A 16,732-nucleotide genomic window follows, 5' to 3' on the forward strand; every position below is an offset into this window, starting at 1 on the left:
ATCGATGAACTACATAGAAATGGGGGAAAGAGCATTGATGTTAAGTAAAACTGCACGGAGAGCATTAATATAATGGCATCCAGTCTCAGATATACTTACTGGTAAATTTAAGACTAAAGTAAGATACGTACGTTACTATCTACCAGTGTTATACAACAACAGAAACTTCAACAATAAAAGAAAAACAGAAATTTTACTAGTCACTACAAGAATCTTTCAAAAAACAAAAAGAAACAATCAAAAATGTAAAAAAGAGTTCTAAATGCAAAAATTGAGTTCGAAAACCAAGGATTGTAATAAATTGTGTGATCTCACGAAGTAAGAACTGTGAATGAGAATGGAGAAATAATTGTTAACTTTTGTACTAATTCAGATTTAGCAATATATGTACTATATTCCCACATAAAAAGAATGTTGTCAAACTTCATCGGTATCCTCGAATTATGCTACTGAAACCCCGATAGACCATATAACCATAGTCTTCAGAAGATCATTCACAAATATTAGGAATTAGATAGGAGCAAACGTTGGTAATGATCATCTCTTAATGCAAGCAGAGTTCAAGCGAAGATTATAGCATCACAGCAGAAAATCGACCGTCTCATATAGCCTCGCTGCTGAAATCGACGTTAAACTCAAAATCAAATCAAATCAAGCAGAATTGAATTGAAAAGGTTGGGGTGGGTGCGCCGACGACGGAGGTCGTTTAGTACCCATCACTAGGTAGGAGCACACACAGTAAACGCGAAGAAACACAAACATACACAGCTAAAAATCCGTACTGTCCGTTGAACAGAAGGTCATAAGGAACGCACAAAAACAGTCACGCAGATCACCAGGCAGAAAAAGAAAAGTACAAGATAAAATAATAAATAATACATGAAACGTTAAAAGCGGTGCATCCACATAACAGAATACTGTACAGTCACAGAGGCACACAGAAAAGTCAGATGGCGGATAAAACTTGCTGATGTCGCAGAAATCGGAACACCTTCAAGACGATGCCAGGATCATCATTGAGCAGAGTTCGGAGGTCAGCGGGTAGGCCAAACTGAGCACGCACAGGCGCACTTGGCACGCAGTCCACAAGAAGATGACGAATAGTCAAGCGTTGACCACAGAGGTGGCAGTCAGGAGGAGGAGTTCTCTGTAGAAGATGTCCGTGTGTCAAATGACTATGACCAATCCGAAGCCAAGCCAAAGTCCTCTCTTCCAATCATGAAGGGCGGGAGCTCGACGACCAGATTCCAAGACGGGGCTTCACAGAAAATCAAGCAGAAAATCGAGCAACAAAACAAATGATACGATATAGGAAAATTAAAAGCAGGAGAGAAAAAGAGATTAATTTAGAATTGAAATTAGAAACCACTATCAAAGTTTTACAAGCGTAAGAGGAGATCAAGAGGACATTGAGAGTTGTTAGAAACAAATAAAAAATGTATACCATAACGTAAGAGAAAAAATAATTAGTTACAAGATTAAACAAAAAGAAAGACTGGCTAAAGGAAAATACATAGAATATAATCTGCAAAAGAAAAATAGAAGCTAAATTTAGTACTAGAAGACAAGGGCTCACATTCCGTAAAATCTCTGTATACAGCAACACAACGCAATGCAAAATGATGTGAAAAAATCATTAGAACTGGTACGTCAATTATCGCAAACTAAATCGCAAATTTTGTGTTGTGATTACGCAAACAGTTACGAAATTTGCCCGTAGGAGGTCAAAAGCACAGGTCCAGCATAAATATGCAGACGTTGATAAGCAAGTTAAGAAACGTGCCACGATAGACAAGTGCGCCAAACGACCAGAGGATACTTAACAAAGAGAAGATGCTAAGGAATTATATAAAATCACAAAATATTTAGCAATATGTGTATATAGTCAATCAAAGATAAGCAATGGAAGCTGTTAACGGTACAAGAGGAACAAAAATATGGAAGGAACACTTTCGAGAAATTCTAAATGCACAAGAAGTAGTAATAAATAATAATTGCCAAAGACATACAGAAATGGACTCTAGAATAAATATTGAGTCGCCAACATATGAAGAAATAGTAAGAGCTCTGAAGGAAAAAAAAGTTGGCAAATTCTTAGGAATAGACAACATTCTACTCGAAGTGATAAAAGTGGATGAACATACAATGGGGAGATACATGCAACCACATAGAGAGAATATGAAAACTGGCAACACTACTAAAAGAATGAAAGGAAGGTCTAAGAGTAAAATACCGAAGAAAGACCTGTCACAGTAAGTATAAAACTCCGAGAAAGTATAACTTTGTTCTATGTTCACAGTAAAATATTATCTAGAATGATTTTAAACTGAATCAAAGAACCAACTGAAGAGAAACTTAGGAAAGAATAGGGAGACTTCAGATAACATCGAAATTGTACCGATTTGATACATTCATTTCGACTAACTCCGAAAATAGTTCTATGAATGGCAGAATATATTATACCTAATGTTCATAGATATTGGAAAGACTTTTGACTTTGTAAATAGGTCTAAAATACGTCATCTAAAATATCCCCCCAAAAAATTGTAAACATTGTTAAGGAAATTTATGAAGGATACGAATATCAAGTGATACAGGAAGGAAAATTAACAGAGAGGCTTTAAAAATAAATTAGGGAGTGAGACGAGGATCGCCAATAATATTTGTAGTAATTTTGAATAAAGTTTTGAGAAAAGTTAGAGAACGAAAGACAAAAGATATATATACAATGAGAATACAACGGGAATACAATGGTATAGAATGGGAATTAAACAACGTTTAGAAGATCTTGACCTCGCAGATGACATTTGGCCACTAGCTCAAAGATTTAGAGATATGGAAAAAAGTTACAACTACTAAAACAGGAAGATAAGTGAGCTTATCTAAAAATAAGCACATGAAAAACAAAAGCAATGAAAATAAATGCAAATATAATACAAAAACTCCTGATTGATTATATGGACCGTGAAAAAGTAGATTCTTTCTTATATCTAGGAAATATAGTGACGAAAATGGGCTGGGCAGAGGAAGACGTCAAGACACTAATTTAACAAGCAAATGGAATATTTGTGCAATGTGGAGAAATGCTAATATTTTTTAAAAAAAGTTTGCAACTGAAATATGAAACCAACCTTATTGTATGGCTGTGAAACATGGAACGTGACATCTATTAATAAACAACTGCATACATTTGTAAATCGATGCCTAAGGAGAATCCTAAAGATAAGATGGTCAGAAATAATTACTAGCAAACAACTATGGAAAAGAACTAGCCAATGTTCAATAAACGATCAAATTAAAAATAAAAAAAGAAAAGAACATGGAGCTGAATATGTCATAAGAAAATGAATGGGAGCCACAGAGAAAACAGCGCTAGACTGTAACTCACAATGAGCAAAAACAAAAAGATTGGCCCTTAAAAAAGTCTAGAAGAAGAAACACGGGAAGGCGGAAAAGTTAGGGAGAAGTGAGGAGGTTTGCCAGCGATATGAGGAGATGGAAAGACTTCTTCAATGCTGCCCTGCCGGTGTTCCAAACGGAAGAATAGGAATTAAGTAAAAAAGAAGGGAGTCACGTTCAATAGTTACAACTCGTTTATTATATACGAGTGGTGGGTAACATTTTTAGGTTTGAGGGCTACTTTTCATATCAAAAATCATTGGCGGTTTACCTACCTCTGTGCTTGAACCTGGACCCAGAAAGCGGGGGTGATTTATATATTTCCTACAAGCCTGGATCAAAGTAAGATCAAAACCGGTTACCAAAATTGGGAAGGTGTCATTAATTTTGCTCGGTGGCAGCACTTCACCCATTTTTATTAAGATTTCTATGCTTGTCTACAAAGTCCGTTGCAACCATGAAAAATCTGAAACGGTGAGACATATAAAAACAGAAAAAAACATGCCTTTCATCATTTCAAAAGTACAACATATCACAGTAAAATAAATTGTCTAAGGGTCCCCCGCAGGATCCCAGACGGGGTCCAACTTAAATTTTTTAAATGGAAAGGGGGATCAACTCGCATATCGTATGAAAGTTTGTATTAAATGAAAGAAGATAAATCCAGTCTCGACTCTCTACGATAAGCATGTGCAAAATAGCGGTGACCCAAAATATCAATACAATCTTCATTGCAAAGTCTATGGCCACTCCTATGAATCAAACGTTGGGATAGGTGTAAAAACAAAAACATGGATATGTTATTATTTCAAAAGTATAATGATTCAAAATAAGAAAATGTTTCAAATTCCCTCGCAAGGTCCTAGACGGGGTCCAACTCAAAATGTTGAAATGGGTAAGGGGTTCAAGTTGAGTATCGTATGACGGCTGATGTTAAGTGAAAGATGAAACACGTCCCAACTCTTGATGAAAAGCCTGTGCAAAATGGCGGTGAGTCACAATGTCAACATAGGCGTCATTGAAAAGTTTATGCCCACTACTATTAATCAGAAACTGAGACAGGTGTAAAAAAAAAAAAAAAGACTAGAATGTTTCAAGTTCATCACGTTTGTGTTCATATTTTGACCCACCGACATTTTACACAGGCTTATCGTAGAGACTCGAGACTTGATTTATCTTCTTTCATTTAACACCAACTTTCATACGATATGCAAATTGACCCCCCTTTCCATTTAAAAAATTTGAGTTGGACCCCGTCTTGGACCCTGCGGGGGACTGTGGGACAATTTATTTTACTTTGATACGTTGTACTTTTGAAATGGTGAAATATATGTTTTTCTGTTTTCATGTCTGTTTCACCGTTTCAGATTTTTCGGGGTTGCAACGGACTTTATAGACAGGTTTAAAGATCTTAATAAAAACGAGTGAAGTGCTGCCTCCAAGCATGAGACCTCCCCAATTTTGGTAACCGGTTTTGATCTTACCTTGACCCAAGCTTTCAGAAAATATATATATCACTCCTACTTTGTGGGTTCAGGTTCAAGTACATCCCGGGTCAGTAGCTAGTGGAAACCATAAAAAAATAACAGTGATCGATACACAGAGGAACACAGACCTTCACGGGCTACTTCTTAACGTCTTGCGGTCGACTAGAAGACCGTGGTGCACACGTTGAACACCCTCGTAATACACTAAATCTCAAATTATCCGAACTTCAATCATTCAGATAGGTATCAGGTTATAAGGAATGTTACACTCAAATCAGTAAAGAAATAAAATGCAAACTCTACGTATTTGTTCGTAAAAATACAATTTTATCTTAAAACAACGTTAAAATTTATACTTAATTACAATTGTCCACATCTTTTTCAAAACTTAGTAAATGTGATCTTATTTTCAACATACATTAAACCTACTTATTAATCAAAAGCGACTTTAGAGATGGTTTCTCAACATAATCTTTTCTTGATAATTTCCCCGAGTACGCCAGACATCTGCATATTCCAGTGGCGTATTTTGTGGGCTACCGGGCTTTATTATAATTTTTGTGGGCTTTATTATAATAAAATAAAGTAATTATAATATAAACTAATTTATATTGATAATTCTATACTTTACTATATTCTTTCAATGATACAAGTTTCTAAGAACTGTATGTGTTTAGAAAGATCCACTAACTTCTTTGCATCCGGTCTGTCTCGCTAACTTAAGAGCTCTTCGATATGACAACGCAGCAGAAACCACTCTCTAGCTACCACACCAAGAATTGTATTAGTGCATTCCCCTCGCTTCACCTCCACCCACAGCTTACGAACGGGCTGCCAGGTAAGAGCAGTTGCCTATAAAGAAATTGGTTTCTTGGGAGTGAGCGAAGAGTAAAGGGAAATTATACGAGTAATGACAAGGTCGTGATCTCTGGGAATTGTCTCGGCCACCTTGAGTCGTTTTCCGTAGCGGTTGAGAAATTTTTGTGTTTTATAACATTTTGCAATAGTTTGTATAGCTGTTATAAATACTTGTTTCATTATTTGCATTTCGTTGCCAAGGCTCTCATAGACTGAGGCTTCTTCGTTGGCTAATCGCCTCTCCGACAGCTTTCATTTACTCTGCTGAGTAGGGTTACGACATGGGCGCCCGAAGGGGAGGGCAGGGTGGGGCCCGGGACCTTCCCTGGCTCACGAAAATGTATACGTAATATAGCAAACTACGTATATTAAATACTAGAAATACCAGATGCAATATAGCAACCATAGAGATAGGCCCCCCCTCTAGGAAATTTTCTTCGGGCAGCCCTGGTTACCACGTATCCAAAGCAAAATGTAGGGAATACTTCATGGTACAAATGAAGGTAGAAATTTACAACCATTGTTCTGTAATACTAATAGGATAATATAAGTCTTGCTAGTGAAGAGAAAATCATCTACTTGATAAAAGGAAAGTATGTTGTAAGGTTTTTTCTTATTTTGAAGATGTAAAATAACGTAGAAAGTAAACTTCATAATAATAATAATAATAATAATAATAATAATAATAATAATAATAATAATAATAATAATGTAAGATGTTATAAAGGTTAGTAATAGTGCAAGCCATCAAACCAGTATACGCTACTGGCATATTCGAGTTATGTCCAGAACTCATTAATTCAGATAATCTAAATTTCATTCTAGTTCCTAATAAGAGACCATTATATTTTAGCTACAGTTTGCGATAAACAACGTTTTCGGAGTAAGGAAAATTCTCATTTTTTATGCCCATCTTTTATTCTCATCTTTTAAAATTCTCATCTTAAAAAGCTCAAAATATTTTGAAATTTATTCTTTCATACACGTATTCAAAATACGCTAGATCACTTACCTTTATTCTATTTTCATTTTGTTATACCTACTTAAATTTTTGGACGTATAATCTAATAAATAACGATGGAACTCATACATTTCAGCCTAGTTTAAATAAGGAATTGTTACAGACATACGGCCCAACAGTGGGAAACCATTAGCTGACCAAGCGCCAACGTTGGGCTTACGTTGTAATTGACCACTTTGCCGACCATTTGCCAACGAACTCAATTATCTACATAAATGCTACGAAGTAACAAATACAGTACAACATGAAATGAAAACTGAAATGAAATATTTGAGTTTTACGTCCCATGGTTATGCCGATTAGGATAAAGGAGACGGTGATGATGAGAAATGAAGAAAGTGGGAGGAAACGGGAGAACCCCGAGGAAACCACGCAAATGGTGTTTGTCCACCACAAATTTCACTTGGCGGGAGCAGGGTTTGAATCTGAGACCCCATGCACCAGAGATGAACGCTCTATCACTGAGCCACCGGGTCCTGCGACAATTGCAGTCTTGTATATTTCAAGAGACATTGATTAACTCTTATGTCAAAGACCCTAGAATGAAAGTCATGGGGAGTACAAGTGTATCTTTCTGATACATCGGATTATGAGGCGATTGTGACACCTTTGCTAAATCCTTGTTCTTAGTAAAAGAAACGTTTCACTGACCACTGGCGGTTAATAACAGGTATTAGTGTTAGTATCTCAATAGCCTTCGTTTACTATGCTAGCTGGGAGTATTAACTGTACATAGTAGCCTACACATCGAAAGTTCATCATGATGCTGTTCCTATTTCTGCATTCTTTGGCTCATTCACCTAGTTCTGTAACATCGTGGCGGTGTCATTATCACATCGCAACTCACTCTGTGTCAAATCAATAATAGTCCGGGTGTCAAACGGGAAAAATACGTGTAACCTTTGTTTGTGGTATGGCAAAGGTTTTATGATTGAATTTGATAGTTTAGTATGTGTGGATTTCGTAACCGCTTGATGCCACTTTGTCATCCTTGGGCAAACTTGAATATTCAAGATGGCACCCAATATGGCGGATCAAATATGCATATTGTAAATCGATTTCTGTAAATAAGGTGTCATTTTCTATATTTTATGTGTCCAGGAATTCAAACATGAAGTCCACTTCTTAAACGAAGCTACAGAAATTAAATATTCAAGATGGCGTCCAACATGGCAAATCAAATATACATATTTAAATACAAAGTAATATCCTTAACTAAGATGTTATTTTCTGTTTTCTGGATCTAGAAGTGAAGAAATTGTATTAATAAAGAAGAATAATGATATGTGAGAACATATGTCCATATTTTATATGGAGTAGTCTAATAACACATGATATTATGGCATGTCAGATGGAAGCGGATTAACAGAAATTCTGGACTGTGCATTGGTATTGTGAAGCTGATGTTAAATGGAAAAATGTTTCCTCAAAACATGCGAGCTTTACGGCTTCTTACTGAAGAAATTTTACATCCAATAATTGATAATGCTGAAGTAACATTCTTGAAAGTATAATGGCAAATTTGGAGAAGAAGAGTGAGCAAAGTCGCAATACTCGCTTGTGCGTTTACTGCCTTTACGAGTATTAAGCCCATTTTATTGATGATGTCATTTCTGAGGGCCGAAAAAGAAGCAGATTGGTGGCTACACATTTTTTGTGTATCTGAAATGTTGCCTTACTCTGCCGCTGCTGGTCACTGGAACTACAGTGAAACCTCTCTAAAGCGGACAGCCGTGGGAAATCAAAAATTGTCCGCTATAGAGAGGTGTCCGCCTTAAAGAGGTTTCAATATTTTCTTACGTAAATTAGTAATCAAGGTGATATGTAATTAGAAAAAAATATTTTTGCATGAATTGTGTATTTACGAATATTACCAAAATGTTACGATACCTGCATTATCCTCTGCCATCCAACACTCTATGTTCGAGGCACAACATTGAAATAAGATGCTATAGTTCTCAGCACTTTACACTTATCACTACTTACTACGTTTTCAGTATGTCGCTTTAATTTGTTGGTTAATTGCAGTCCAGAAGTGTCTTTTTTGAAACAATATGCATAACCGCGGGCAAAAAATACCAAACTTGTCTTCTGCTTGGTCAGAGATTCCAGAGGGACAGTAGCATAACATGTCATCCCAAACGTCGGGCAACTGTCAATCACTTTTGTGTCTAAAATAGCTTGGGTGGGAGTGGGATGCATGCAAAATACATGAGACTGTTGCTAAACAGAGACGCTTCATCTGGATTGCTGAGCAGACAGTTGAGGAAGCTAAATGTCACATTGCTTCCTTAGTGACATATATGAAAAATGAATTTTTACTATACTTTTTAAATTGTTTCTAGAAAAAGTGTCCGTAATACGTAGGTAAATAGAATCTATAAAAGACAGAAAAGACTGTCCGTGTCCGTACTAGAGAGTGTCCGCTTTAGAGAGGTTTGCCAATATGTTTTTCCCTATTGCAATGTTTGGGGATTACAAAATGTGTCCGTTACGGGAGGTGTCCGCTTTATAGAGGTGTCCGTTAGTAGAGGTTTCACTGTATTTACGATATGCTATATCTTAGGTTTATGGAAAGAATGCCATGAACACTTCTTGAGTGGATAACATGTTATGAGGCATAACAATGGCTTGTGGAATGGTACATGGTCAAACATTAGATATGGGTATGATAAAAGAGAAACTTCCTTAAGAGGCATAACAATGAATTGTGCTATTGGCAAGGAAGTTAGAGATGTGCATACAGCCTTTAAGCCTAGTAAATCATCCTGAAGGATTAGTAAATATTGTATCCGGAAAAATAGCATCAGACGAGGCAAATGTAGACAATGCTTACGAAATAGGAAAATCTGTGGTCTCCAAATATGAGCAAAGTTTGCCAAATGGATTTTATGCACCTGTTTATAGAGGCATTATCAAAATCGATGAAGGGACGAAAAATGCTGGACCTAAAAGTTATGTTGCAATAGACGCAACGTTACTATATTTTATGGTTGTAGCCCTTCAGATATACAAAGAAATAAACATGCTGGACGTTGTAAAACATGAACTTGCTACAACACCTCCATCGATGTTTACAGATGATGGCCATATTCAGGAAACTAAAGGCAAATCTATTTTAAAGACTAACATGGCCACATCTATGTCAGCCAGAATTTGTAGCAAACCTTCACTGATTGTTATTGATGGTTGAGCATATCTGTGGGTAGTGAACTGGTCAGCGAGAGATTTCTTGCAAAACTTCTGTGATAAAATCATTGCACATTTGCTAGAAGCAAACGTCAACTTAATTTTCGACAGATTATGAATACGGTATTATCCACGAGGGCTCTCGAGGGAACCAGTCTGTAAGGAGGTTTATTTTGACAGAGGAAGCGCCACTTCCTGCACAGAAGGCAATCTCAACGAATAGTGACAATAAGCAACAGTTGATTCAACTTTTAACCAGATATGTTGTCAACAAAGTGGCAAGGTTGTGCTTAGGAAACACTCTCATCAATAGCAATCAGGATCCATCACCCATACAAATAAAATGTGGTATTATCGTAGACCGAATTGATTTACAAAACTTTCAAGAAGAGGCAGATATCATGATGATGAAACAGCTGCTTGTAAAAGTGAGAGAAAGAGGCAATTAAACAGTCCATGTTATTTGTGACGATACTGATGTATTTGTCCTTATCCTCTATTATTACTACAAACTCTCTATGTCAAATCAAATCTACATAGTGTCATTAAAAAAAGCAAGGGATTCAGTCGACATTAAGGCTACAGTTGAAAAACAGAAGAATATAATTTTAAGTTTACCTAAAGCCCACACTCTTTTGGGTTATGACACTGTTGCTAGTTATTACAGCATAGGAACAGGAAAAGTTCTAAAATGTCTCAATGCTGGCTATAAACTTCAGAAATTAGGTCACATCGATAGTGATGTAACAGACGTATTAAAAGAAGCTATGAAGTTTGTCACTGTTTGTTATAGACTTAAATCTCTAAACATGGCAGAGTGCAGAATAGCTTTTGAGCGAGAAAAACTAGCCAGGCACAGCTTCATGCTCCTCCATACACAGCCTTCTCATCTATTCCACCAACAACTGAAAGTTTTGTACAAAATGTTAAATGGGCTTACTTTCAAGTATGTTTGTAACTGGCAGCAAGTAACGCGATTTTGCCAGATATCAATCCCGTTTGTTTTGGATGATTTGAAAACGAAGACAAGCAGCTGATTCCCATTACCATTCCAAAAAGCACTGCTATAGCTCTCCAAGACATTTTAGGCATGACTAAGTGTTTCTGTCGGTCAAATAAACCCTGCTCAACAATGAGATGCAACTGTAGGTCAAGTAATATTTCGTGCAGCATTCTTTGTCACTGCGTATACTCAGGAGACAATTGTTGTAATCCGCATACTTTGGGAGAATAAGAAATGATACTGAAGATGATTTAGTGATTGAGGATTAATTAGATATTGTTCACGACATGTTAAAAATATAGCTGATGTGATAGAAGAATAGCTGATGTAATAGTAGTAATTTATAACTTGAATATTATTCTATTCTTCTATTACATCAGCTACATTTCTTTGCTGTTACATGACTACTGTAAAATTATTCATTAAAAAGTACTTAAGAAATATTTCGAAAATAAAGTTACATTTTAACATTGAATACATTTCACTTTTAATTCTTGACCCTAAAAACATAGAAAATGACACCTTGTTTACAGAAATCGTTTTACATTTACAACAAGCATATTTGATCCGCCATATTGGACGCCATCTTGAATATTTAGATTTCTGTAGCTTCATTTAAGAAATGGACTTCATTTTTGAATTCCTCAACCCAGAAAACATAGGAAAAGAAACATTGTTTACAGGAATCGCTTTACATTTACAATATACATATTTGAACCGCCATATTGGACGCCATTTTGAATATTAGATTTCTGTAGCTTCGTTTAAGAAATGGACTTCATTTTTGAATTCCTCGACCCGAGAAACATAGAAAATGGCACCTTAATTACTTAAATCGCTTTACATTTACAATATGCGTATTTCATCCGCCATGTTGGACGCCATCTTGAATATTTAGATTTTTATAGTTCGTTTAAGAAGTGGACTTTTTTTAATCCTCCGACCCAGAAAACATAGAAAAGGACACTTTGTTTAGAGAAATCGCTTTACATTTACAATATATATATTTAATCCGCCATATTGGACGCCATCTTGAACATTTAAGTTTGCCCAAAGGTGACAAAGTGGTATCAAGCGGTTTCGAAATCCACACATACTAAACTATCAAATTCAATCATAAAACCTTTGCCATACCACAAACAAAGGTTTTCGATCTTGGCTCCCAAACTATAACGCCAGTTCTACGTCATTCGTAACGCCGGGCCCTTGGTGTTGAAACAACAAGCAAAAGTGGTGGTACTATTGCTCTGTATTAAAATTTGCATTGTTTTAACACCATCATTTTCTACTGTGTGCCAGGTTGTGGTCAAACCGTTGGGTGTGATAAGTCGTGGTGTCGGGACGCCTCCTGGTGCTACAAAGGGGAAGAGAGTTTGCCACATTCCTCTGGTGCCAGCATGGATTATGCCTGTAGACAACTTGCTAGAGGATTTCCATCCAGTAACAAATGTAACTAGTAAGGGAGTTTCGGCTCATCTCGAAATGACCGTATCCCATTATTCCTCCGCAGCAGGGGTAACAGTGAAGGAAATGTGGGTGACAACGTCCTCCACTTCCAAAAATTATCTATGGCGTCCCTCCACTTCCTAAAATTACAATGGTCAAACATAGGCACGGGAGATGGCGTGACGTCATGCATCCCCCTACCTTTTCAGACCCACTTTTATCCCTGTCCCGCAGGGGTATATTATAATAAAATTCTGAAATTCGAACGTCATATATCTCTTTGGTTATAGTTACCTACCATACTATTGATCAACTGGATTAGTGGCTTCATCTAGGTACATTAGATAAATAGGGTGAACCTGTATTCAGACAATACAGTCAAGCAAGATTTCTCCAAGAGTACCGGTACTACTATTCAAAACGTAAAACATACCCTTTCTTTAAGGAATTTTTTATTCTCTCGCAGTTTCTTTAACTTTTCACGTTCATTAGCTAATTGTTTCTCCAAAGCATCTCGTTCACTTTTTAAAAATCCTATCTCATTCTTCAGGTTTTCACACGTTATTTTTAAAGTTGCGAGTTTGTCTTCATTTTTCTGTAGTTCTTCTTCTAGTTTGCTCTTCGTCTGCAATAAAAAATAGTTTAAATTATATCAATCTATTGCAACAAATTTTCATGTTAAGTGAAATTGTCAATTTCGTTTACAATAGATATTATAAATATATATATTTGATTTCACATTTGGACCTGATATCTGTATTTAGAATTAAAACTACAAGACAGCATATTTCTGTTCACTGTAACTTCTAAACCTACTAAATACGAGTGCCACTCCACAAAGGTTGACCAGTGTTTTTCTTTCAGGCATAGTTCTGGAGGTAGTGAGTTAGCCCCACAGATATGGACACTTGTTCCCCCGGAACTAGCATAAATTAACTTGTGATTACATGTCACTCTTGTGGAGGGCACTTCCTTTAGCAAATAGTATCGCAGTGGTCCCCTTTACAATTTCATTCTGCCTCTGAACAAAATATTCTGGAAGAAAGTCTGAGGCAGAGTTTTGGGAGGCAAATCGTAAAGGATAAAAATGTTTGGTTTCAAAATAGACAAGCAAGCGTGTGAATGTGGGAAGTTAAAGTTCAGGGTGTTTCAAAACAACACCGACAATGCTTGGGAGGTGATTCCTGACACCAAGATTTGACAAAAAGTATAGACCAACCTGTGCATAAATATTTCCTTAGATGTAATAAAAATCATGTCAACGGAGGCTCTGCAGGTTCTGGCTCAGGAGGGACCAATACATTTCCTGGTACTAAGAGAGGCTTATAGAATGTAGACGAAAAATAACGAAATTACAAAAATTTTAGAAATACTAGGACAAATTCCAAACAACGAAACAGTTAGATAAAATTATTGAAAGGAGATGACAACAGGAATGGGAACGCTCAAGTAAAGCACAGAAACTAAAAGGATACATACCGACAATACAAATACTAAGGAAAGAAATGCCAAGCCTAAATAAGGAGACCCTGGAAACACTTTCTGGCCATGGTCCTTTTAAGTCACATTTATATAGGATCACAATAGAAGAAAATCAGACATGTATCTGCGGAATGGCTCAGAAACCCGAACATGTAGAAAAATAACATGGACTTGAGTGCACTCCATAACTAGGGAAGATATATCAGAGATGAACTCAAAAATGATACATGGAAAAACATCAGACAGGATAAAATAAAGCTACTCAAGTTCCAAGAATTAACAAAATACATAATGGGAAACGTGGAATAGAAGAATTGAAAACAGAAGAAGGAAAGAATAGAACACAAACTAGATTTAGAAAAACATTAACATACATAATTCTGTTCACAAATAATAATAAAAAAATTCTTGGAATGAAAACCGGAATAGAAAGACGCTACCTTTGTCTTGTGTTTAGTGTCATATAGTTATTGATGTGTCTTAAATGTGAATGTTCGGTGCAATCTCAAGAAGTAAACAAAATAATAATAATAATAATAATATAAAAAGAGATAATAAAAGACAGGAAAAACTCAGAAGAAACTTATACTAAACCAATATTTGTTTCGCACTGTGTCTTTTGTCGTTATATTGTTACTAATGTATATTCTTTTTAGTTTACTTTCAGGTGGCGAAAGCGCAAGCAGCCCAAAATAGTGCAATGAAAATTTTAATGAATGACAAATGAAAAAAAAAAGACATTTTATCTTACGTGTGTTCGTATTATTCTTTTACAGAGTTGTACGTTTTTGTAAAATAATAATAATTAATTCTTTAATTGGCAAGCATTGATAGCATTACCATTAAAATATTTAGTTTGCTTTGTGGTTGAACCATGTCTTCCTGATCATAATTTTGTAATTTTTAAAGTATTTTTGTACTTTGGTTACAAAATACAGGATATTAATTTCAAAGCAACATTGCCATAAAATAGGTCTTAGGTCTATGTGTTAGGGATGAGCACATTTTTTCGAAAAATACTTTGTCGAAAACGAAACGAAAACGAAAACGATTTTTTTTCGAAAAACGAAATTTTTTTCGAAAAACGGAAAACGAAAATTTTTCGAAAAACGAAATATTTTTCGAGAAACGGAAAACGATAATTTTCTTAAAACAAACTGAATTCATTTCATTTGTTAGTCCTTCCAAACTATAGTATACTATGCATACATATAGGAAGTCTTATAGAACTGCTATGTTCATCTGTCTGTCTATCCATCCGTTCGTCTGTCGGCTGGCACCAGAGCAAGAGCGGTAAGAAATAGCGAGAAGCATAGATTTGTAACACGAATAGATTCATATAATGAATTTGACTTTTATTTAATCCAGAAGTGGTAGAAATTTGTCGCTTTCTGTTGCATTGTTGATCACCACAGAACACAAACGGTAATATATAGGAAGACGCGGTTTTCCAGAACCAATTCAGTGTCCCAAGAATATATTCGATGTTCGCCCTTATTACACTTGCAGATTAAGCTATGCATAAGTGTCGGAAGTCTTTAGAATGGCTTTGTCCGTTTGTCTGTCGACAGGTGTCAGAGCAAAAGGGATGGGTAAACACACCCGTCCCAAATTTTGAGAAGGAAGCATCAATACATGCCTGTCATATAAAAGAGAATAGAACCCTGTTCTCAATCATGTAAACAGATAACGTGATAAAGCATCCGCAAAGAAGATGAATTAAGTCAAGGACCAACCACATGGCGAAGAGATGGAAATTTAAATAATTCGGCTATTTTTTTACCCATGGAAGAGGATAAGGAGAACTACCCAAATTTACTATGGTATGCATTTGGGTTCTAGAGAACATTTGTCAAATTTTGTTTTTGACAATTTCCAATTTTAAGGGGTAGTCCTATGTACCTCTTCCAAAGTTTTAGAAGGGAGGTATCAATATACCTATGTCCTATAAAAGAGAACGAATCCCATACTGAACCATATAACCATATAACGTGATGAAGCGTCATCAAAGACGATAAATTAGGTGAAAACTTCCGAAATTTACATTTTTTTGCAATTTTTACCCATAATAGGAAATAAGATGGACCAATCAAACTTACAAGTACATACAACGGTCCCAAAGTACCATACAGAATTTTTAATTTTGTAATTTCTAAAATTTAGAGGGATCTTATGTACCGCTTCCAAAATTTAGTGGATAGGCCTAAAGTGCCCATTGCAGAATTTTGTGGGGTTAGTCCTATGTACCTCTAGTTCACTAACATTGGTCCAGCGACCACGACCCAGGGGCACAAATGTGACTCCAACGTACCTCCTTACTACTACTACGTTTAATCAGTCATGTTCGTTATTGTGCGGTGAGTGGGTGATAATGAACCCACAGTTTGCGGCAATTGTTTGATACGACTGGTTAAATCTGCATACGTGGTAAAATAATCACATTAGTAATAGGAGTAAGTTTTTGAAAAAGCTTCTATCTTTTGTAATAATCTTGGGACTTGTGAGATTTTATGCCTACTTTCCTTACGGAAACTTTTTGAGTGACAAATGAGTAATCCTCCATCCCAAATTTCTACAAAAAAAAAAAAAAATAAATAAATAAATAAATAAAAAATAAAATAAAAAAAACACGGAAACATCCTACGAAACTTTAAAGTATATTCACTTGCTTCTCGTTGAAATATTAGAAATAATGAGATCAGCATTAAACACAGTGAGTGGCAGTTATTCCCATCAACCGAAAATGAAATTAAATCTGTAAGGTTTACTTCCACGGTTATGCCGGCTAGGCTAAGGGAGACTGTAATGATGAGAAGTGAATAAAATGCTGGAATGAAGAAAATGGGA

At 36.0% G+C, this 16,732-nt stretch overlaps 1 protein-coding gene across 1 annotated transcript in view; it reads right to left on the reverse strand.

Annotated features, from left to right (window-relative positions):
• LOC145685930 (uncharacterized) overlaps window positions 1-16,732 on the reverse strand; it is a 113,140-nt gene that overhangs the window by 49,013 nt on the left and 47,395 nt on the right. Inside the window, exon 4 of the mRNA XM_081758706.1 lies at window positions 12,837-13,028. Coding sequence (XP_081614832.1) covers window positions 12,837-13,028 — 192 coding nt within the window. The remainder of the gene's footprint in view (window positions 1-12,836; window positions 13,029-16,732) is intronic.

Source organism: Thermobia domestica, chromosome 5 (genome assembly GCF_964235325.1).
Source record: "Thermobia domestica chromosome 5, izTheDome1.hap1.1, whole genome shotgun sequence".
Taxonomy (NCBI): domain Eukaryota; kingdom Metazoa; phylum Arthropoda; class Insecta; order Zygentoma; family Lepismatidae; genus Thermobia; species Thermobia domestica.